Source organism: Anabrus simplex, chromosome 5 (assembly GCF_040414725.1).
Source record: "Anabrus simplex isolate iqAnaSimp1 chromosome 5, ASM4041472v1, whole genome shotgun sequence".
In the NCBI taxonomy this organism is placed as follows: Eukaryota; Metazoa; Arthropoda; class Insecta; order Orthoptera; family Tettigoniidae; genus Anabrus; species Anabrus simplex.
Genome location: NC_090269.1, coordinates 77,663,694 through 77,689,433, shown reverse-complemented (window position 1 = coordinate 77,689,433; position 25,740 = coordinate 77,663,694). Strand labels below are relative to the sequence as shown.

General features: G+C 39.4%; 1 protein-coding gene across 1 annotated transcript in view; it reads left to right on the top strand.

The window, feature by feature from the left end:
• Positions 1–25,740, top strand: part of LOC136874515 (small subunit processome component 20 homolog) — a 278,038-nt gene that overhangs the window by 217,909 nt on the left and 34,389 nt on the right. Inside the window, exons 30-31 of the mRNA XM_068227773.1 lie at positions 5,706–5,888; positions 18,119–18,443. Coding sequence (XP_068083874.1) covers positions 5,706–5,888; positions 18,119–18,443 — 508 coding nt within the window. The remainder of the gene's footprint in view (positions 1–5,705; positions 5,889–18,118; positions 18,444–25,740) is intronic.

Genomic DNA, 25,740 nt, shown 5'->3' with positions numbered 1-25,740 from the left:
CTACAGGGCTCTCAATCGGAAGGTGGTGTTACAATCTGTGCCCCTTCCCGACCTTCATTCTTGCTTTTCATGGTTTCGTAAGGCCAAGTTCTTTACTATCTTGGACTTGAATCAGGCCTATAATCAAATTCCCCTTGCTGAAGAGTCTAAACACCTTACAGCGTTTGCCACGGACTGGAATTTATATGAATACAACCGCGTGCCTTTCGGGCTCCCCACGGGAGCAGCTGTACTCACTAGGCTACTAGATAGGGTCTTCTCCGACATCAAATTTGAGTACTTATATCACTACTTGGATGATGTCGTCGTGTTTTCGGAGACCTTCGAAGAACATCTAGATCATCTGCGAGAAGTTCTGAATCGCCTTCGTAAGGCTGGGTTAACTGTCAAGTTGTCCAAGGTCGCTTTTGCTAAGCCCTCTATGTCATTCCTAGGGCATATTGTGTCACCTGATGGTGTAGCAGTCGATCATTCTAGAACACAGGCCATCCGTGATTTTAAACCTCCCAAGGACATTAAAGGTATCGCCAGGTTCATTGGTATGGTGAATTTCTTCAGAAAGTTCATTCCTAACTTTGCTAATAGAGCGGCGCCATTGAACCTTCTTCGTAGGAAAGGCATCAAATTCGAATGGGGACCTTCTCAACAAGCCGCTTTTGAAGATCTGAAATTAGCTCTCTGTAATGCCCCTGTCCTTGCCATGCCTGATTTCTCAAAGAAATTCATCGTCCAAACGGACGCGTCGTCGTCGGTAGCGGCAGTCCTTCTTCAAGAGACTGAACTAGGGAGGCGACCCATCGCCTATGCATCTAGGACTCTATCGGCTCAAGAAGCCAAGTATTCCATCTATGAGCTCGAAGGGTTGGCAGTCTTATTTGCCTTAGAAAAGTTCCGTCTCTATCTGGAACATGTCAAATTCGACCTGGAGACAGATAATCAAGCATTAAGCTGGGTCTTAAGTAGGCCGCGTCGTACTGGTCGTATAGCCCGTTGGGCCATCCGTATTTCTGCCTTCCAATTCAATGTCAGGCATATCCGAGGTACCGAAAATGTTGTCGCTGATGGACTCAGCCGTATGTTTTCAGACGACGTTGAGAAGCATGAACAGGTCGACAGTCCATCACCTCCCGAGTCCATGCTATCTGAGGTTAATGCCATCCTAACAGATGTTCCCATGCTGTTTAGGGATATCGAGAAATACCAACGTGAAGATCCGACGCTGGCTCCGATAATGGAAACCCTTTCTTCTGGGGAACATGTTGTCCCTTATGTTCTGAGGAATGGAGTTCTATGTTGCCCTTCGAGGCATGATAAGATGATGAAAGTTGTTGTTCCAGCGGTTCTTGTACCTATGATCTTCAAGTATTATCATGAGACCCCATTAGGAGGGCATCTTGGTATCTTTAAAACTCGTGAGAAGATTCGTGAAATGTTCATCTGGAAAGGTATGGACGGTGAAATCCGTGAATTAGTAAAGGCATGTAAATCCTGTTTGCTTAGTAAACCGACCATGTCCACTAAGGTAGGTCTTTTGTCTTCTCATCAAGCGTCGCGCCCCATGGAGCGCCTGTATATTGATTATGTGGGACCCTTCCCCCAGTCAAAGGGGAATGCCAACAAGTTCATCTTTGTATGTGTAGATGGTTTTACTAGATTTTCCTGGTTATTTCCGACTAAGCTGGCTACCGCTCAGTCCACCATTTCTTGTCTTAATACTATCTTTGCTTCTTTTGGTCCTTGTCAATACATAGTTTCCGATAATGCTAAGGCTTTTACATCTAATTTATTTCGTAAATTCTGTTTTGACTTAGCCATCTCTCATGTAACTACTTCTGCTTATTACCCTCAACCATCTCTGGCTGAACGGGTTAACCGTAATCTCAGGTCCGCACTCATTGCCTATCATCATGAAGATCCTTCCAGGTGGGACACGTCCCTGCATTGGATAGCTTTTGCTTTGAATTCGGCGGTTCATGAATCCCACAAGTTCACTCCAGCTTCTTTAATGTTCAAGTTTGTTCCCAACTCGCCGCTCTCTAACCTCTGGTCTCTGAATGACATTCTACCCGAGATAATAGATCCGGACAACATTAAAGATCTTTGGAAGAAGGCTAAAGCCAATCTTAAAGTGTCTCATGAAAAGGTTAGGGAAAGGTATGATCGTGGACGGAGACCCACCCCTTTGAAGGTAGGTGACCAGGTTATGGTCAAAAATTTTGTTCCCGCGGGCAAGCTTGCCCCCAGATTTCATGGGCCTTGTATCATTCTCGATTTTCTTACGCCGGTTACCTTATTGTTAAGTAATCCAGCCACCGAGAGGATATTTAGGGTTCACCTGTCCCAGGTGAAACCGGTGTAATTTTGTGTTAACTTGCTTCATATTATTTTGAAAGGATATGAAGGTTATATTTTTTTTTTGAGTTTCACTTTTATGGCATTCTGCCCCTTCTATAATATTTTGGTTTTAGATGTAAGCCTTTTGTAAAACCCGCCCCGATCCGTTAAACTGCCATCCTGTTCTTGCCACAGCCATTACCACGCTCCCGTCTCCTGCTCCACCTTACACTGTGGCTTCATAAGATTAAATGCCACGGATATCTACACGCCGCTGGCCCCTCAACCTCTCCATAATGCCTGTGCCTTCAAAAAGACGATGGTCCAACACTATTCTGCCGCCTAGCCTTAATGTTTCAGTGCCCCCGCAGCCGCGCAGCGCCGTGCAGCAACTGGGGAGGGGGATGGGCCCCCTCCTCTCCAGCGAGGACGACATGTGCACGGCGAGCCGGAACTCTCCTCCCGGCCAAGGCTGATGTGCGGCGCACGACCTGCTTCTGGCCCGCAGCCTGTATATGTTCACCGCGGGCGCGGCGTGTTTCAACACTCTGCTCCCCTCATAGTGCGGGCGAGCGGTATCTCAGGGTACTTAAGGGGTCCGAGCGGCCTCCTTTTGGACGCAAGCTGCAACGGCCGGTCCGGCCATCCAACTTCATCAACATCAACTACATGGACAGTTACTATAAGAGATAACTACATTTGGGAATTCAACAGCAATATCTGATGGACATTGCAAATTTTTCCTTCACTTTTAAGTAGTAAAAGCTTATCTTCAGAAATTCAACTTCTATAAACCTAAAGACTTCACTTCACCTCCAACAACAAAATTTTGGAACCGAATTAAGAAATTTCTCAAATACTTCTGCAAGTTATCTTAATAGCAACATCAAAACTTGGAACTTATTTTCAAACAAAAGTTTATGTTCTTCTGTGTTACCCCGTGGAGGAACTTTTGGGGGGGGAGGTCTGTACCGGGCGGTACACCTCCACACCGTTTATTTAAAAGTTGCGCCAGTTGAAACTCCTCTTCTGGAGGAAGTCTGAACTTTATCTACGGTCTTAATTTCCAAATTTCTCAGAAGATGTCACTACCTGGAAAATTTTGAGTTTGTGAACTGTGTCATTTTCGACGTACTTTTGTCTTGCTTGTATTAAGAAGTGTGAACTTTCTCTTCTAGAGGACACTACTGAAGATCAACAATAGTGCACCCTAGTGCGGAGTCAAAGAACTATTTTGTTGGAGAAAATTTAATTTCAGGAGTTTGTTCTTTGTTAAATTTCTTTCTGTCATTGTTTAAGTTGGCAATATTTACCCCTTTCTTCCCCTTGTTTTGAATGTATCCAATCACGAATTTTTTCAATTAATTTCTGACCAATCTGGTGTATCTTTCCCCAACTTGAATCTGTTGCGGGGTCCTACCCAATAAAATCTTTGTGGGAGGGTGTTTTCTTTCCCCTAACGCCTAGAACTTTCTGCGAGAGTATTTAAACTGCTGATTTTAGGGTCTCCGAGCCACTTCTGTTCCATCTTTCAGTGTATTAAGTACATACCAGGAGGCGGGAAGCGCCTCTTTCCTCGGCAGCGGTCAACAATAAGGTAATGGCCGATTAATAAATTTTTTCTTTGCCAGCTCAGCAGTTTAACTTTCGGGGCAGGTTCTAAGCGTTCCCCTATGTAACCTTTTCCTAAAATGTAACTTCTCTTTTCTTCTATTCTCTTGTAAAGCGACATACTGGGATAGAGAGTGTTAACCCTCTCGAGCTCCCACTCACATTGTTTGAGGTGAACTTATTTTTCGCAACCTATTCTTCAGTAATGTAAGTTAGTAGTTTCTTAAGTCACCTCTGTAGTATGGGATTAGCCCTTGCATCAGTGGCCCTAGAGCCAAAATAGGTCTTAAAGACAAAGTGTATTAGGAGTGCAAGTTCGCCTCCTCTCAAATTGTGATTTTAGAGGTCATGTATTAACTTTCTTGTCATTTAACAGACCTCAGTAGATTGGGTATTTTGCTCCTGTGTATATGTCCTTTGAGGACGGCTTAAAGGTGGAGTTCGGAGTGGCCTATGATAGGCTTGTATTTTTAGGGGAAGTTGCCCTTTTTGAAAATTGTGTTTCTGCCTCAAGGAGGCTTTTGGATGTAATTGGAAGCCGGTGTTTCTGGCATGTTTGGGGGTTTTCGGCCCCTTTGTTGTATGGTGTTCATTGTAAGGTTGGGCTCATGGCTCAAGAATTATGTTTCTGACCTTTTGAAGCCCCAAATGGGGTACCTATGTAAATGTAATTGCCAATCGTGTTTCGGCTACTAAGTACCTGTTCTATTTGTTGTTACCTAATTTTGAAAAGAAAATATAACCTTGTTAAATTTTAAAATTAATTTCACTTTAGTAGCTTGAGACCCCTTCACCACCCAGCACCTTCTTTCATGCATAACTACCACCAAAACACGGTAACAGGCATAACAGTCTATAATGATAATGTATGTATGTATGTATGTATGTATGTATGTATGTATGTATGTATGTATGTATGTATGTATGTATGTATGTATGAACATGCCCTGAAATCTAAATTTTATTCCAAAATTTCCACTAAATGGATCTTGTGTGGTTTTTCGTTACCTGTAGCTGTATTCTCAGACCATTTCCAACCCTCATCCAGTGTTTTCTTTTGTTTTGCACTCGTTGATGGTTCATCATCAACCTTGTCACTGCACTTTCATCTGACGTTAATACTGAACTGGGATTCAAACTAGAATTTGAGTCTGCAGGTTCTTCTGTGCCATTACTATGAATATAAAATAATTGAAATTGGATTTTCTATATTTTTTGTTACAGTATACATTTTAGATTTCAGGACATATTGGGTAGTTTGTGAAAAGGTAATAATTGCAAATATCTCCAATATTGTTCATCATATGGTAGAACCACATTGTACCAAGCGAGTTGGCCGTGACCTTGCATTCAGGAGATAGTGGGTTCGAAATCCACTGTCGGCAGCCCTGAGGTTGGTGTTCTATAGTTTGCCATTTTCACACTAGGCAAATTAAGTTCACAGCCGCTCCCTTGCCACTCCTGGCCCTTTCCGTTGCCGTAAGACCGATCTGTGTCAGTGCAACATAAAGCACCTTAAAAAAAAAAAAAAAAGCCACATTGTACAATGTATTTTCAGTTCAGTATTTTGAAATAAAAGAAAATGTTAGTCATGAGACAGTTCTTTCTGAAAATGTTAGTGTAAAATGGTAAAATGTCATGAAATTCTGCCGAACTGTTTAGATGTGAAGTTGTTTTGGAAGACATATAAGGTGTCATTTTGTTCATAAAAATTGAGATGAAATTGAACCTGGTCACATGGTCCTGTTTTTCTGTTACAGGGGGTGTTGTTCAAGTATAGTGGTGTTATCTTTGTTGCTCTGGGAGCCCGACTAGTCAACGATGATGATCCTGACTGCAGGAAGATGGTGGCTCATTGCATCAAGACTATGTTATCCCGCTTGCAGAAACGAGAGTGTGATAATCTCTTTGATATTGTATTACTCTGGTTGAAAGACAAGAAGGTTAGTTTTCTTTTGTATGTAATGATGTTGCCGAACTGCTCAACTGCTCAAGAAATGTTTGTAGACATAAGCATTTCCTTTTGCTACATTTATATATGTATACATATGTATGTATGTATGTATGTACAATTTCAACTGATCGTTTTTTGCCTTGTTTTATACACGAACTAAACTTCCTTTATATTTACCTAATTAAAGTCTGAAACTAATTCTCATTGGCTTGTGGTTGTGGTATTATTCTGAAGAATTCTGTGGCTAGTTTTAAGAATGTTGTCACTGGGATTTTTTTTCTTTCGAAACAGTGGGTCCTGATGTTTCATGGTATGGGTTACTGTAGTCATGTCCTAGTTCGTGAACCATGGGCAGTTGCTGAATAGCCTAGTAAGTGGTCCTGAGAGTCGGGAAAGCAGGCTTTATGAAATAGGAGTGGGCATCTCGAACATATTCTGAGTTACGGACCTCCTTGTATTCAGGCGACTAGGACTGTACAATCCACCAGTGGTCCCTAAACCGTTAGTGGAGAGATCCTCACAAGAACTATGTGTAAGTAAGGTAGCATCCCATTTCACAAATTTATTGAGCTCAGAACATTTTAATCAAGCTTCGGACCTATGGGATTAATAGAGTCCCACTTCCATTTGACAGGTGAGGTGGAAACAACTTGGTGAACGAAGTGGAATTTGATGGGGAGTTATCAATATTAATGGGGCTTATGGAAGAAAGAAAGTAGAACTGGCAGAGTCAGCAAAGAGCATGCGTCTGGATGTCTTAGGAGTTACTGTTATTCGAGTAAGGGGAGATACTGAGGAGGAGATAGGAGTATAAAGTACAGTAGAAGTCTGTTATATGCGGTACAGTGCTAGCATTCGAAGCAGAAACTGACGGAACCATCAGAATCAGTCCGAGAGGGAGTCACATAACATAACAGGTGTACAGCCATATGAAAGTATGACATTGACACAAGCCTGGATGAAACATCTGGTGATGAAGAATGTATGAATTTGGAAAACACCGAAATGAAATAACAATAGTGAAGGGACAGGAAGGGAACTACCTACGTAAATCCTTAATGGCTGGCAACCATGTATTACTTAATTAATAGCCAGTGTCCCTGCTGTTATATTTCAAAATCTGATACTATGTGAAAGTGTTATGTTTCATTTAATTCCGAAAACATTATAGTATCAGTGGCAAACGTTTCAGTTTTCTTATTCAAACAGCGGCACCTAACTTAACCGTTTATGTATCATGAAAACTTATTTCAAGCGCCCATATACAAATGATAACCTCCTCATTATAAATTTACATGGGAATAGCCTTTCTGAAATTTAACCAGACATGATAAAATATAATCTAACCTCTGAAATCAGTGGTATGCTCTGCCATATCTTGAGTTGTATCACATTCTTACTTAATTTCAGTTTATAGTATTAAAATTAAGCTTTCATTTACTTTAGCCTTTATTTCTAGCGAGTTAACAACTGCTGTCGACCACGTTATTTACGTATTTATTATGAAAACATGTTCTCTTTCATTTCTAATTTTCTTTACGGAACAGCAGTCAACGGGTATTACTAATCGACTCCGACATCGGCTTCGAATGTCAACAAGAGAGCTCTCAAGTGCACAAAGTGAGAAAACTATACCGAAGATGATTGATTGCATTTTGTGGCAAATGTTTCAGTTTCCGTTTTGAAACAGTGTCACCTGACCTAACTTAACTGTACTATAAATATCGTGAAAACATATTTCAAGCACCAGTAGTGAAATTATAACCTTCTTGCTATAAATTTACATGATAATAGCCTTTCCAAAATTTAACCAGACGTGAGAAAATATAAACTAACCTCTGAAACTGATGATGCACTCTGCCATATCTTGAGGTGTATCCCATTCTTACTTAATTTCAGTATATAGCATTAAAATTAAGCAAACCGGGCGAGTTGGCCGTGCGCGTAGAGGCGCGCGGCTGTGAGCTTGCATCCGGGAGATAGTAGGTTCGAATCCCACTATCGGCAGCCCTGAAAATGGTTTTCCGTGGTTTCCCATTTTCACACCAGGCAAATGCTGGGGCTGTACCTTAATTAAGGCCACGGCCGCTTCCTTCCAACTCCTATGCCTTTCCTATCCCATCGTCGCCATAAGACCTATCTGTGTCGGCGCGACGTAAAGCCCCTAGCAAAAAAAAAAAAAAAAAAAAATTAAGCAATTGTTTACTTCAGCCTTTATTTTTAACGAGTTAACAACTGCTATCAGACGTGTCATTTACGCATGTATTAAGGAAACATAGTCTCCTCTTTCATTTCAATTTTTCTTTACAGAACAGCAGTCGACGGGTATTTCTAATGGATTCTGACATCACCTTCGATGTCGCTAGTGGACATAGCAAAGAAACGATACTGAAGATGATTGATCGCATGCAATATAATCACTAGGGTGCATAAGTATCAGTATTGGAAAACATTGCGCACGATTAATCGCTCATAATAACTGATGCATTAGTGATAGTGCTCTCGCTGTAACCAAAGGGTAATGCACAGTTTAATATAGGGATTTTCACGGGACAGAGAAAGACTGTCATTATAACGGGGTTTACGTTATATGCCGTACTCGCTATAGCAGACTTCTACTGTATCTTAACAGGTGTTAAAAAGGGAGGGCAGATTTTGGGGATAGGACTGCTCATCAGGAATACTATTGCACACAACATAGTTTCTGTTAGACACGTGAGTGAATGATGTGGGTAGATTTAGCTGTTGGAGGATAAGATGAGAATTGTCTAAGTGTTTCACCATGTAAGGTTACAGATGACTATAAAATTGACATGTATTTCTTAAGCACCGAATGACATTGTAGTCAGGGTCAACAGCAAGGATAGGATAGTGCTAATGTGCAATTTCAGTGTGTAAATGTGGTGAAGGTATGGAAGCAAATAGGAATGGGAAGCATTTACTGCACTTCTGTGCTAGTATGTGATTAGAAGTTATGAATACATTCTTCAAGCGTAAGGCTATTCATTGCCATGCATGGGAGGGTAGGGGCACCAGATCCATAATAGACTGTATCATAACCAGGGCCAGGATTTCAGTGACCTAAAAATGTTTAAAAAAATGATCTATAAAATGACGGAAAAATCCAGGATGATCCAAAAACTGTAAAAAAAGGCATATACATTTTAAATTGTTTTACAATCAGTTTAGTAATCAAGTTGGTATAGCCTGTATTTATGTTGTTGATATAATTTTTAAATACTTTGATGATGATGATGCACATAAACACTGGTTAACATTTCAGCCCATTGTTTAATACAGCAAATTCAGTTGTTCTTTCAAGAATTTATTTTCTGTTATGTGGTCTGTTAGGTCAGGAACATCTGAAGAACAAAACAAGAATTTTGCTATTAGATAATCGAATGTATTATTGGATTAGAGCATACATGAAAAACTTACTCTTAAAATGTGATAAACAGTCTTACTTCATTACAATAGTGACGATGACCATTCACAAATTTTTCAAGGAAAAAGAACAACTGTTGTAGGTCAGCATGTTCTTGTACGTTGAGAAGCTCTTTTCAACGTCTACAGATATGATGGTAGCATTCTTGAAGTACACTAAGTCACTGGATGTAAGTTCCTCTTCAATTCCAGTGATTCTAAAATCTTCACCCATCAACACCCGAGGTATGGAGCACAAAACATTAAAACTTGAGTTTTTGTCGAGAACAAATTTCAGTTTGTCTGACAATGACATACCAGAATCACCATGAATACATTTTAATTGGTCTGTGGCTGTTCTGACTAAATTGATAATTATTTCAAAAGCCATGCCTCTCTCCTGAAGTTGATGACAAGGAACTGAAATTTGCTTTGATGTGTGCTAGTTTTCCCTCCATTTGCTTATCTGAAAACAATTCTTGGGCAGTCCGAATGGCCTTGGCATCTTGCTCATTGAGAGAATCTATTACATGTTTCACTGGTTGAAATTTATCACAGTAGTAAACACAGGCGTCAATCCACATTTACCACCATATGATGCAAGGCTGCGATGATAATGGAATGTCATGTTCTTGGGATTTTAGAATTTCCCTGTGTGATGGAGCCTTAAGAAATACCTTTTTAGTTTGCAACACAAGCTTATCAACTTCAGGGAAATTTGATCTGAGTTCTTCGGCTACTCTGTGGAATGCATGATCTTGGCAGGTTACATGCACCATTCTTGAGTAAAATGCTTTGATAGCCTTAGCAACTTTAACTATGTAAGGTGCTGCGTCAGTCATAAAGAGCAAAACATCACCACGTCTTACACCATCAGGCCGCAGTTTATCAAAGAGGCAACATATTGCTGAATGGTTCAAAGTCCAAAACCTCGGTCGTGAGCAAAAATATTTTTCCAGGTCTATTTACCTCCAATGTATCCACGATAACATTGGCAATGCAACAGCCTTCAACTATAAGAAATAAATTGATATGAGGGTCCACCTTTTCAATACAATACGAAACAAAAATGAAATTTATAGCTTATAAATAACAGCCTTCAGCATGGCTGGTTTCATCGTTAGAGACAAATATTTTTTCCCCCATAGACTTGTGCTCTGATTTTGCTCATAGGGCTCTCATAGCAGTGGGATACACAGTTCTTTCTCAAAGTAGACTGGTCCATAATTGAACGGTCCATGCAATTTTTTAAAGAAATTCAGAATTTAATATTGTTCACTTTCCAGATTGGAATGTTTGCAGAAACCAAAGCTTCACACAAGTCTTTGAAAAACACAGAAAGGGTGACATCACTGGAGGATGGTTTTTGTGTAATAGTTGAGAAACTTTTAGTCTGTTATTAGTTTGGATTCCACTACAACCTGTGACAATAAAGTTTGGTGAATAGTCCTGTACTATCAACATAGATGAACAATGCACGACAGTGACCTTACTGTCCTTGGAAATAGTCCCCTCCCATAACTATGCACTGCTGAGATCAGCAATACATGTCCTGGAAACTTTGCAAGAAGGCTTCCTTTGGGATGGTGTTCAAAAGCCTCATCACGTTTCGTTGGATGTCAGGAATATCATCAAATCTCTTTCCTTTCAAAGAGAGTTTGAGTCGTGGGAATAGGAAGAAGTCTAGAGGATTAAGATCTGGTAAGTATGGGGGATGTTCAAGTTTCACCACCCCCTTTTTGCCATGAACTGTTTGACAATATTGGCTGTGTCTGGGTGAGCATTGTCATGGACAAAAAACCACGAGCCTTGTTGTTGTTGTTGTGTGTACTGGGGTCGTACCCTGCGTAGACGTTTCATGAAATGGGTCAAAATTTCAATGTACTGTGCAGCATTCAACATCGTTCCCTCAGGTAGAAATTCCTTGTGGATAATGCTGTGACTATCAAAAAAGATGATGAGCATCGTTTTGATGTGTGACTTTTCGGCTCTGACCTTTTTCCGACAAGAGGATCCAAGAAAATTATAATCATTATAAAATATCAAAGCCATTTTGACAGTGCTGATATAATTATTTTATTATTATTATTGATATATACAGTCGTATCAGCACACACGTTATTAAAACATAACCGGTTTTCGGACACTAAGGTCCATCATCAGTGTTAATATTTAAATTTAATTTCACATAAGTGTGTCGTCAAAATGAGTTAAAAATGAGTTTAAATTTGTAGCCCTGTTGACATCAACATGTTAAGGCTGAACGCTTGTTAGTACTCGACCAACAGCCTGAGTGGAAATTCTAAGTTCCCATAGAGGGAATTAGATTCTTTTCCACCAATAGAGCATATCAAAAATCAGATCAAAAATTAGATGGATGGCTTTTCCGGCGTTTGCTCTATTAACCAGCGTTTCGTCTTAGGTCTGACACTAGACTCTTCAGAGTGGGATGTGTCAGACCCTACCCACTGACGCAGGTGAACTGAGCACGAAGGAAAGCCAGCCTTAACATGTTGATGTCAACAGGGCTACAAATTTAAACTCATTTTTAACTCATTTTGACGACACACTTATGTGAAATTAAATTTAAATATAAACACTGATGATGGACCTTAGTGTCCGAAAACCGGTTATGTTTTAATAACGTGTGTGCTGATACGACTGTATATATCAATAATAATAATAAAATCCAAGAAAATGCCATTCCATGCTTTGCCATTTCGTTTCAGCGTCATACCTGAGACACCAGGTTTCATTCTCAGTGACAGTACAGTTCAAGAAATTTGGTGTTGCATTTGCCGTTTCAGCAAAATCCTTCGAAGCCTCTAAATGTGCCTACTTCTGATCGTCAGTCAAGTGATGTGGCACAAGACGAGAACACGTTTTCCTCTTTCCTAACTTCTGGGTAGCAATTTGTCACACGGATTCACGGTTAATCTGTAGTTCATCCACTATCATGTGCACAGTTAATCACCGATCGTTCATGATTAATGTCCTCACCTTCTCAGTGTTTTCGTTACTGACGACAGTCGCCGGTCTTCCGCTACGGGGATTGTTAGAAACACTTTCCCGGCCGCCTTGAAAACAGGCGAACCACTCGCGCACACACTTCAAGGCCAGTGCTCGATCATCATAAACACTTTCCAGCATCGCATGCGTTTCTTTCAGTGTCTTGCCAAGCTTAAAACAAAACTGTACATTGATCTTTTGGTCGTTCATGTTCCAGTTCGCAGTTCAGAACCAACACACTAAACATGCACTGTGTCGAACAGGTCTTACACGGCACACACACTATGCTCAGCTGAACAATGTTGGGAGCAGGTGGTCAAAACCTGCTGCTACGCAGGTGCAGTGTTGTGTGTCGCCCGTGTTGCTGGATCGACCGTTCTGACTTCATTCACCAAACTTTATTGTCACAGGTTGTATATGCTTCTCTCAACCAGTATGTTGGTGAATGGTAAATCTCCTGTCCCCTGCCACTTTCACTTCACATACTTTGCAGAAAAGAATTTCACCATTGGTAGAAAAAATATCCTCCTCAAATTCCAAAATTATTTGTTTGAAATGAGCAGCCCTTCTTGGCTTTAATTCCAACATTTTGATTATGAACGCTGCAAACAAGGATTGGAATCGATAACAAAGCTAACTCCACACATGTATGGTTACATTGAGACACTTTAACCAGACTGGCATTACGTGGTCATTGTAATTTGTCCTGCTACCCTTGCTTTCAACATCCCTAGTTTATTATCTTAACCATTTTGATTAAAATAGCATTTAGAAGGTCCATATTGACTACAATCTTATCATTAAAATAACACATACACATACGATCAGCCTAGTCAATTCTTAAAATTTAAATGTTAAATATGTATTACCATGTGACATCCCGTACATGTTTTGAGAGCATCAATTCTCTCTTCTTCAGAGGTTATACAAATTGCCCAAAATCTTAAACCTATCATCTATAACATTATAATATACACCATCATATGGTTACAGAACTACTTATAACCTGCAAAGCAACTCATTCTAATGTCTCCTAGTTAAACTACAATCTGTGTTAATAATCAAACAATACACTTTCTTCTACTTACAGTCCTAACCTGTAAAGCAACTCATTCTAATGTCTCCTAGTTAAACTACAATCTGTGTTAATAATCAAACAATACACTTTCTTCTACTTACAGTCCAGCCTTGTCAAAATGACAACTTCTACTCATTGCACTAAAATAAGTGTCTATTTCACCCAGACTTATTAAAACCTTCCATTCACAGTTTGCGTCTTCTACCAAATGCAGCTTCCACCTCTGCTATCAACTGTTCTTGAGCCAACACCAATTAGATATGTGTCTATCCTCTCACCATTAAAACATCAGTCATCTGTACACATGTAAACACAATTAACCTTGTTCTCTGTTATTGTCGTAGGGCAACGTGCAAGCCCGTTGAACAACCTCCATACTGGGTCATTACTCTTATCTCATACCTCCATTGGCAAATTTGGTTGTATATGTATTCGTCTTCTATTCACTGTCAGCTGTACAAAATAAATTTTAAGTTGCGCTGTCTTCGACTTTCGACACGTGTTTTGAATGTGAGACTACCATAACGGAAGCACATAGGCCCACAAATCTTAGACCTATCATCTATAACATTATAATATACACCGTTATATGATTATAAATCTACTTATTAGCAGTTACTTGAGTAAATTTGAGAGTTGGACTAGGGATATATATTCTGTTCTGCAACCCCTTCATATGTGTTTTTTTTTTTTTAACGACTTTCTTCACTATGGAAATAAAGGTGTCATAATTCTTTGGTTGTGGTTCCACATTTCCCATGGCTACATCGACTTCAGAGTTCATCTTAGGTCGGTTTGCTTTCTTGAAGTTGAACCTACATTGGGAAGGTACACATTGTGGTTTAACGGTGGGTTCAATTCTGCATGTTAAGGGTTGATGCTACAAATGGATAATAGCCATGTCAACAGTTCTGGTGCACTGCTTTGGCTAGTTTGTTGTTAACAATGATAAGGTCAGGATTATATCCTCTTTTCCGCTGGGCGCTGTTAAGAGATGGTGGCTGTTTCAGACCATGAACTAGACCAGAGGTCTTCAATTATTATCTCCTGGAGTCTGGATTGATGGTAATATTTCAATAAAGAGGACCTGGGGTGTGAATATTTGGTTGAGTAAGACAGTACAGATTTTATATATCCCTTTCAGACCTGAAAGAAAACTGGAGGTGTGACTTTTTGTTTGTACGTCAAGAACTGACTAAAATGCTCCTCAATACACATATTAATAGTTTATTTTACAAAATAAAAACTAACATCCGAAAAACAGGACCCACACAATTGTGCGTATCAAAATTCAAAACCTCGTTGTATCACGTACGATGGTGTAGCTTCAAAATTTACGTTCACTAACCAATGTACACACTTCATTGAATATATTCCGGTATTCAGTAAAGCTTCTAGATTAATATAAACGCAGTAAATAAATACTTACTTTCGGCACTACTGCTTCCTGCCATCTCGCCGATCAACTGTGCTTTTTAAACTCTTCTTCCTTCGCCCTGGCGGTCAAGCGCATACTAAAATCAATTGAAATACACGCCACGTGTCCTGCACAATCACTGCAGTCCGGTGTAGCGCCGAGAAAACATCAAATACGGTCAGGGATAACTAAAATACGAACCCGCACAATTGTGCGTACTCGGTCTGAAAGGGCTAAATAAAATAAGAGTTTTGTCTGTACATTGCTCAGAATTTACAAAGAATGGTGTTTCTGTACCTATCGTATCCACAGTAACAAGGAAATGCATTTTTTAATTTTGGAAATGTATGGAAATGTATTTTTTTCTCTCTAGTTTCGGTTTCTACTCGTGTTGTTAGAGCTGTACACACTCCAGGTAGGCATTTCGACAAACAGTCATCATACTCGATTATAACAAATGATACTTCAAATAACCAGTAGAGTGGCAGACACGTATTGTAACAACCACCTAGATGGAGCAGTTAACTCACTCAGTCTCACAGCACAATGACGTCAGAGCTATACGTGTTTCCTAGGTTTACCGGACTGCGGAGCATGCACAGCAAAAGCAAATATATAGTTGAGCATTGCCCGATATAATCTTTGATTCTGAAGAAATTTGACTACTTTATTTTGGTCTCCTTTAAAGAACCTTCGGATTTCAAGTGTCATAATATCAACTTAATAATTGGTGATTTTAACTGTCAATGAACTGCGCTGGGGTATACATCTACAGATGGAAATGGTGCAGAGCTGGAAAAGTGGTTTGGAAATAATGGACACAGATGAAAGTGACAGTGATATTAATGATGTCAAAATAATATATTACCTACATTTATCATACATTAAACAATCCTAGGAAACTTGCACATAATTGTACTGTTTTAATTTACAGCTTGAAGCCCAGATAGATGCCATCAGGTTCTGGAAATGTGTTCCTTATGGTGTTGACAACACATGATTGTATGGCAAGTCTGTTGTTTTTATCAGTTGCAGTCCATGAATTTACTCAGGAAGTGAACTGTTTGTAACAAATACAATGCTAAGTTCTGTTTGATGCATTTAAAGTTGTCAGTAAACGTTTATTTGCCCTGTTCTTTGTTCTTAAGCTTATGTTATAACTTGTTGTTGTCAACACTTCGTGGTGTAAAATAAGTCTTGTAAATGAGGGAATTCTTGTTATGCACATACATTTCTGCGATTTCACTGCTTTTACATTGTCTAATTCACAACAGCATACACTTTCTTCATTCATATCCATGATGGCACACTCATTAAATTTACATCAAATTCGCATGCCGGCTCGGCCTGTAGTGTTCAGTATATCTATGTCAAGATCTCTATGTGGATGGACATCAGCAAACGTCATTCTTGCTGGCTCAAACTGATGCAGACGAATGTTATTTACATCCATTTTAAGTCAAAATAAGCTTACTAACAGTGGCATCGGAAGAACATGGCAGTAGCAAATGGAGTGTGGGAGACCGCAAGTTTATACACAGCTGCCAGGTAGATTAGACAATGCAGTGACATCACTAGCAGTTACTACTTCCGCACATGACTTGAGAATGGTTGAACGTAGAGGCACCAGATTAACGGCATTGTTATTATATTCCTATTTTACATATTTATCAATGAATAATGAAATATGTGGGGTTTTATTGTGTTTTCCTATGAACACAAAATTCTTTTTGTGGGACTTGTAAAGAGCTGTTTAGAGCAGTGTTGTTTCGACGGTGAGAATTTTGTTGTTGTTTCTCTCCAACAAAGCAGGAGATGATATTTAATCCACTGTTAAACAACAAGGCACTACCATATTTATGATATAGCCTTTCAAGAATAAATATTATATCTTTGATTTTTGGTTTTTGTTCTGATGTTGATGATGATGATGGCAGTGATGGAAGACAGAACCTCTTACCTGAGGTGAAATTCTTTTCTTAATGTGATATTTACATATTATATATATATTTATATATTAGAACATAGTTCCACAGTTTCTTACTTATTTCCAGGGAATGGATTCCTGTGTAAATACATATCTATTTAGGACATGCTAAACTTTTGCAAAAGTTTTTAAATTTGGGAGATGGAGTGGCAGGCCACCCCTTTCCCAAATAGGCTGTGAGCAATAAAAAGAACTACGAAGGTTTGAAAGACTCTACTTCTCTGTTGGCTTCTCGGCAGGAAGCAGTGGTATTATACTGTCTCCGGATCGGCCGCAGCATAGCAATGCACTCCTATTTACTGAAGGGCGAAGGCCCCCAGGTGTGTACTTGCAACAGTCATCTTACCATGGTACACGTCGTTACAGAGTGCGTGGACTTGGCCGATCAGTGCCGTAGTCTAAAACTTCCGAGTACCATCTCCTTCATCCTATGAGATGATGAGCAGTTAACAGACCTCGTCATCCGTTTTATGAGGGATACTAGCCTGTTTTATCATCTATAAAAGTATATTTTCTATTAGTTTTTATTTTATTGTTAACTATGCTTTTATTCCATTGACTCTCTTTTAGTTTGTATGTGTATATTTTAATGTGTTATTTTAACTTCTAACTTGAATGATATATATTACTGTACTTCAAGGCAATGCCTTATTCCATTGTAATCTATATTAACTATAATTTTACCGAGCGAGTTGGCCGTGCGGATTAGAGGCACGCAGTGGGAGATAGTGGATTCGAACCCCACTGTCGGCAGCCCTGAAGATGGTTTTCCGTGGTTTCCCATTTCCACACCAGGCAAATGCTGGGGCTGTACCTTAATTAAGGCCATGGTCGTTTCCTTCCTACTTCCAGTCCTTTCATATCCCATTGTCATCATAAGACCTACAGTATCTGTGTGGTTGCGACATAAAACAAATTGAAAAAAAAACTATAATTTTATCAGAAAATAAGGCATTGCAAATTAGATCCACTGATCATTTTAATTTCATAACCTATTTTCATCATAATTTGTTTTAAGTTCTAGTAAGTGGATGCATTTTAAAATTGTAAGGATCATTACATTTTGTTCCATCTTGTACCACTAGGGGCCGATGACCTAGATATTAGGCCCTTTAAGCAACAAGCATCATCATAATCATCATCATCATTTCTTAAGTTCTTTGGCAAAAAGTTAAGTAGCTGAGGTGCGACAGCTCTCATTTCTTATTTTCAATAAGAGTTTATATACAGTGGTACAGTATATAATTCTTCCAAGTCTTGCGTGTCTGTTGTGTTGACAACAAATTCTGCTTCTATTATGCACAGGTTGGTCATCGTCGCCTTGCTGCCCAGTTATGTGGCCTTTTTGTACTAGTGGAGAAGGCAAAATTTGAACATCGTTTGCGTGACTTGATGCCAGTTCTTCTGTTGCAATTCAGCAATGGGGTAACAGAGGATAATCAACCAGGAAAATTTGTTCGATTAGATAACTCTCTCGACATTGACACTGACAAGAAAAACAGTGATCAAAAGGAACAGATGAGAGACCATCACCTGTTTCAAGTGCTACAGCTACTGCTCAAATTGTGTGAGCATTGCCCAGCTCTGCTGAAGAATGCTGATTGGCGTCATCATGTGGAAACTATTGCAGGTAACCAACTCATTGTCTGCATTTAATTTGGTTTGCTTAAGATATTCATGTCATGGACTAAAATAAGTAAATATAATAGATCTTTTGGATGAAATTTCCCACTGACAACAACTAGGAAACAAAACTAGACAACCTGTGTATAATATGTAAGAGGAAGATAGTAGGAAATATGGAATATCAACGTTATTATGAAGGGTGTGGGAGATTGACAGAGTTAATTTATCCTGCAGTGTCCACTGTTTGTGTATTTATAATATTGTCTTAACTCTTTCACACTGTCAGAAACAGAGGAGTTGAAAACCTGTACTTAAACATTTTACACTCCTTTGTCAAGTGGTACTCGACAACATAGCAGAAGGATAATATTTCGAGTCTCACTTGCTGTAAACACAATCTGTACTTCCAGCACTTCTATGTTGACTAAGCTATCTTTTTCTTAATGTGGACCCATCTAATGGAACCCACAAGAACACCTTTTCCACTTCATGATAGTTCACAGGGATTCTACAGGCTTAGAAACACTAGTTTTTGAATGTTTATGAGAATTTATGACATGGTTTGTTTGTAAACATGACATAACGTTTGTCTTCTCTCACCGATTTTGGTGTCTTATGACAGAAGATGGTGGAAGTGATTTTGATGAACCAATTACTGACTTCAAAGACATACTGGCTCACAAAATAAGTGATAATGAAGGAGATGATGATGATGATGATATAATAATCATAAAAATATATATAATGAGAGTTTTGTCTACATTGCTCAGAATTTAAAAAGAATGGTATTTTTGTATCGGTCGTGTCCTCAGTAACAAGAATATGCACTTTTTAATTTTCCGTAATTTCTGTCTGTCTTCCCGTCTGTATGTATGTACGTGCATCACAAGCAAACATCTGAAGAGAATTTAATGAAAATCGGTGTGTAAAGTTGGGGAATAAGTCACTGCAATCTAGGCCATACATAATTTTATTCACGCTGAATAAAATGGTAGTTTAGGGGAAGGCCTAAAATTAATTCTCAAATATTTATGTTATTAGTGGTCCTATCGATAAATACTACATAACTAAAGTTGTATAGTATTAAATTTCCGATCACTTATGTCTTATACATTTTTACTGTACCGCCTATGATAACAGAGATATTCATGAATTCGGATTTTTGTTGCTAAGTCCATATCAGTGCCAAGTCATGAGAAAATAGGTAAACAGAATGTAATGAAAATCATTATGTGCAGTCAGGGAATAAGGGACTACAGTCTACGCTATAAATAATTTTATAAAATATCCTAATATCACAGAGTCAGAAGAAAACTAAATATGAAGGCCTGCAGTATAGAAAGCTCATAAAATTGATCAACAATAACATTACATTGACCATTGTTTGTTGTGATGTGCTTTGTGTCTTCTGCTGCTACTCATCTCCGATAGATGGGATTACTGCTACCTACCGAGTATACCAGACTGCCTGAATATTGGCGGGAAGTAGCTGGGGAGTTAGATCTCTCTCTTCTTCAGCACATCATTCATCTGGTTGATAAATTTTTTGATACTACTGCTATGTAACACACTGGTTCATCATAGCATTCCAGCTATTCAATTCCTACTCTGAAGCACTCATTGGAATGAGCAGTGTACACTTTTAACGGAATAATGTCAGAGGTTTGATCGCGGCTGTCTGCGGGCTGGTCATTCCGGCACTGGAACTTCGGACTGTTAGATCATCACAGTAATAGGCTTCATTTCATCGGGTATTTTATATGATAACATTTCTTTTTATCTCTACATTCCTACTGACGTCATTGTAATGACCTGTGTTGACTTCAGTTGGGAAAACCACAAAGACAATCTTTCTGAGAATTCTGTAGTGAAGCACAGGTACATCAGCTAATAATAATAATAATAATAATAATAATAATAATAATAATAATAATAATAATAATAATAATAATAATAATAATAATCATCATCATCATCATCATCATCATCATTTGGCCTCAGTGCCAGCATTTTTGCTTGACTCCATATAGACTGCCTGCACACCAATTTCAATGTTCCGTTTTACTCTACCAGATGGCAGAGTAAACTGGATCTTTGTAGGTTGATCTATGGCTGAGTTTTAGTTAATTTGGGGCCGGTTCTACCACCTACTGGTAAAGTAGCGCGTAATTTGCCCTCCGCGTAAAAGGATGTTTCCGTCCGACCACTCCCAGGTAGCGCTATCGGCAGCATAAATCGTCGTTACCCGGCGCGTAATTTCTCGGCCACTTCGAGGGCCCGATAAGACTTTACCTGCCGGGCAAGTTCTGAGAGCTGAACATTATTAGCTGTATTTCTGGTGATATGCGACTCAAATTAGCTTAGTATACTGAAAAAAGCAGTATACTGTAACAGTGATCGATATTGTATTGCAGGATTTTGAACATTAATGCTTCCCTTTAGTTGCAACGGTCACACCAGCCTCTCGCATCGGTAGCGCAGGGAACACATTTTATACGTCAAGCTTTCGTAAAGAAACTCTAAAAGGATGTAAAATCAAAATCTATTTGGAAATCATTTCAAATGGGCTTTAATTTTCTACTTTTTCAGTTTTCGGACACGAGATATATATTACTGTATGTATCCTACCTAATCCAAGCGTTTTCGTAGCGTAATGGTTAACACGTTCGCTTCGTAATACGAAGTGTGCAGGTTCGAGTCTTTATTATGTCGAATCTTTTTTATTTCCATTATTAGCGTTGTGTTAATCTGTATGCCTCTTTTCATACGTTCTTATCACAATATTATGTCTACTAGGAAAATTGCTTTATATGTATGCTACCTATAGCAAGTGATGTTATGATTAATAGCACATAGGACTGTCGCCCAGGTAGCAGATTCCCTATTAGTTGTTTACATAGGCTTGTAAATTATTTCGAAGAAATTGGAAACTATTCCATTCCCGAATTCCTCTTCCTATGAATGGATATTAATCCCGATTAGCTCTTTACATTTACAGTACCTTCCAACTTTATCTTCATAAAGTTAAAAATTAAAATGAAATGCTTTATCAATAAATGGAAGCATCTGGAACTAAACGAGGTCACAGAACTAGTTGCAAATAGAGCATCGCGGAGATACTTAATCAATTCACAGAAGCCTGCAGATAGAATGCTCAAAGGCAATAAGTCCGTAAAGAAGATGTGTGTATATATAATACGTATATGGAAGAGCATAAAAGAGAGTTAAGAACAATGGCAGGGAACGAAAATACACTTTAAAATGTAAATTAGAAATACGATGAAAACCTGCGTACCTTCTATTACGGAGCGAGCGACTTGACCAGTCTACTACGAGAATACCTTTCAAAAACGCTGCCTTGCATGACAGGTTATAACTGGCGTAAGAAAATGTAATCTCGAGATTTTAATCCCAATTAGGTATTGATATTGAAGATCATAGATTAAAATCACGAAAGCTTGACATGAATCGTTGTCCATAACTCTTAAAGACTCCCCTTATTAGGCTTTTTGGTGATAATCAGCAGACGCAAGCACAGGGAAATAAGACAATCGACATAGGTTTCATGCATCTGACGATAGATAGCACCACACTCGAAAGCGAGAAATCGCTGAAAATCAGTCAAGCCAACCTCGTATATCGGTGTCTAGCTCCGGGTAGCTACCTAGAGCTTGCGCGGAGGTGGTTGGACGCAAGCCAAAGTACCAGCCGATTTACACCTCCAGGTAGTTTACCTCCCGGGCAGCTGCCAGCCACTTTACCAGCAGATGGTAGAACCGGCCCTTGGTTGAGTAAACACTAAGTGTGTTACCAGAGATCTTTTACATGCCGACGTTATATGACATGGAGTACCGAATGGAATTTTTTGCCTCCCTTAAAAAGTCCGTCTACCTCTGCTGGGTTTGAATCCATGATCTTGGGATCTGCAGGCTGATATTGATCACTTATCCACAGAGGGAGCTAGTGAGAGTGATGAGGTAGGAAGTGGCAATGTTCCTCAGTACACATGGCATCAGTTGAAATAAGATGATTGAAAAATTACAGAGATTAACTCATTTTGAGTTGTGGTTGTAAATGTTTTCCATGTAATATATTTAGATTATGTGTAAGATAGATCTATGTTGTTCACTTCCTACAGCTGTCCATGCTGCAGAAATTAAGTAGTTGAATGGAAAGCATTGGGTAGGGATGGAATTCAAAGAGTTAAAGTAGAAAGAGGAACCACTAAGTGCATGCAATACCATAGACTCACAGCAAAAGCCCAAAAGCTTATTATCATGTCTGCAGTTAATTGTGGGCCGTGGAAGCATCAGTCTAAACACAAATACCATATATATGCGAGTACTCTGCCCATATTTTTCCTGGAATTTAGTGAAAAAAAATTGGGATGGGTGCATTATTTGAAATAAGGTTGGTACTGCTTCACCTCGAACAGTGATCCCCTTGGAGGTAGCCAACTTGCTGATCAGAATTGTCTTCCAGTTTGCTTACCTTCTCCCGATATTTGTAACTACTAAAACGTTTTCATTCCTCCTCTGAATGGGGAGGCGGGCTTCCTAGATGGTAACTCCGTCTCTCAGGCCAGGAGATTTGTTACAGTGAAGGAGATGCAAGGAGAATGTGAGGGGTTTGCTAGCTTTTGCCTATACTAGGAACTGCCCTGACATTCGCCTTAGTGCAGGAGAATGGAAAATTATGGAAAAACCACTCTCAGGACAGCCGACGGTTGGAGCCAGTCGTGAGGTCCAGCCCTGTCCCATCTCCCAGATGCAGAGGCATAGAGCCACGATAGAGCTGTAGCCACCCCCTCCTCTGCTCGATTGGTCGGTTGGAGTGCAGAGCTGTTGGACCACGGACCAGCCGTGACCACTTGTGGGCCGAGACCCACTTAAAATCTGTTTTACAGCACACTGACACAGATAGGTCTTATGGTGACGATGGGGTAGGAAAGGCCTAGGAGTGGGAAGGAAGCGGCCATGGCCTTAATTAACCCTAGAACGGTCGGGCTGGGTCTGTGGGACCCAGTAGTACGCATTTTCGTAATAGCTACAAGGTCGCAGCACCTACAGGTTTGGAGTGCCCTATAGCTTCCTGAAACATTCTTCAGAATGCGCTGCAGCAGTAAACCGGAAGCTTCATCAACGAGTCTTTGTCTATAACCGTCGCCAAGTAGTCATGGGTCTCTCAAACCCGGCCCGACCGTTTATGTAACGTTTGTTTTCCAACATACTAGTGGATTTTGCGTGTGATATATTGGTTCCTTTTAGGTTTTGTGGAGTGTACATTGTATAATTATTGAACAGACAATAGAAATCATTATACAGTAGAAAATTTAACAATGGCATCACAAGCAACTGTGTCTAGGCAGGAAATAGAGAGGATTTTATGTGACGAAGACAGTGAATTTGATGATTCTGATGCTGACCCAGATTTCGTGATGAACAGTGAACATGATTCTAATAGTGAATTAAGTGACGGTATTGGGGAAGAAACAGATAATATCGACATTCCAAACATCCGCGAAGCCACTATTTCCAACAACAGTGCTTATAATGCTCCAGGCACAAGCTGCAGGTACGTTCCAGATGAGGGTAATCCCTGTCGTTATTTTGTTGGTAAAGACAATAAGACTAAATGGAAGAAAGACAAATTCCCACAAAATGTCCGCACACGAAGCCACGATTTAGTTTCCACTCATTTACCAGGACCTGTAAGGGATGCTATGAATGTGCACACTTCATTAGAATCGTGATCATTATTTTTCAATGAACCTCTTATAGACTTAGTAGTTGGTGCAACTAATATATTTATACGATCTGTTACATCTAACTACAAGAGTGACCCAACAATGTGCAGAGAAACTACAAACAAAGAGATCATGGCTTATTTTGGTCTCTTATATCTTGCTGGCACATTACATGAAAGTAAAATGAATATTGAGGACTTTTGGGATACAGACGGAACAGGAATTGAAATATTTAGAGCTGGTATGTCTCTGAAAAGGTTCAGGTTTCTTACACGTGTTATTCGCTTTGATGATATCCATTCACGGAATGAAAGGAAGTGTAAAGATAATTTAGCAGCACTTAGGGAGCTCTTGGACCTCTTTGTACTGAACTGTAAGAAGTATTACTCACTTTCAGAATTTGTTACTATCGATGAAATGCTAGTACCATTTCGAGGGAGGTGCCGATTTCGGATGTATATCCCCTCTAAGCCATCAAAATATGGTATAAAAGTCTTCTTGATGGCTTGTGCTAAGAGCTATTACGTTAAAAACTTAGAAGTTTATGCTGGAACTCAACCAGAAGGCCCATTTCGTGTTAGTAATAAGCCTGACGACGTTGTCTTATGACTAGTGGAACCAATAAAAGGCAGTGGTCGAAAATAACAGTAGATAATTGGTTCACCTCTTACAGCCTTACGAAGAAACTTCTAACAGAAAACAAACTTACGCTTGTTGGTACTTTGAGGAAAAACAAGTGTGAAATACCAGGGGAATTCCTTGCAAAGAAATCAAAAGAACAATATTCAAGTATGTTTGGATTTCAGGAGGAGGTTACTATGGTGTCGTATGTGCCAAAACGTAACAAATGTGTAATTCTACTTTCCTCTATGCATCACACGGCAGAAATTGATGAAGAAAATGGTGTCAAAAGGAAGCCAAAAGTCATCACTTGCTACAATGACACCAAGGGTGGCGTTGATGTAGTGGACGCTATGAGTGCAGAATATATAGTTGCTAGAGGAACAAGGCGCTGGCCATTATGTTTATTCTTTGCTGTACTGAATATTGCTGCCCTAAATGCATATGTTACGCTAAAATCCAACCTTGTGGTTATGAAAAGGCGTATGTTCCTCAAGGAGCTTGCAAAATCACTTGTGCAACCGTACATGGCAGAGCGAGCACACCAAAGTTTTCTGCCTCGAGAAATTCGACTTCTGGCTGCGAGACTTTCGGGGGCAGCTATTGAAAATAGAGAATTGCCGGAGCCTGGGAAAAGAGGTAGATGTCATATGTGTAAGGACAACAAGACAAAATACTTCTGCAAGATCTGCAAAGTTTGGGTTTGCCTGACACATGCGGAAATGTTGTATGTAAACTGCGTTAACAATTGAGGAACTTCACCCGAGTGTAATTGGTTAAAATATTGAACCTAAGCCACTTTTTCTTAGGCATTTGGATAACAAATACGTTCATTTGCATAAAACAGTATTATCAAACTGACATATCAAGTGGACTTTATTTGTCGCGATTTTTTTATAAACATTACTTTTTCCAGCTAAAATTTTAAGCTTAT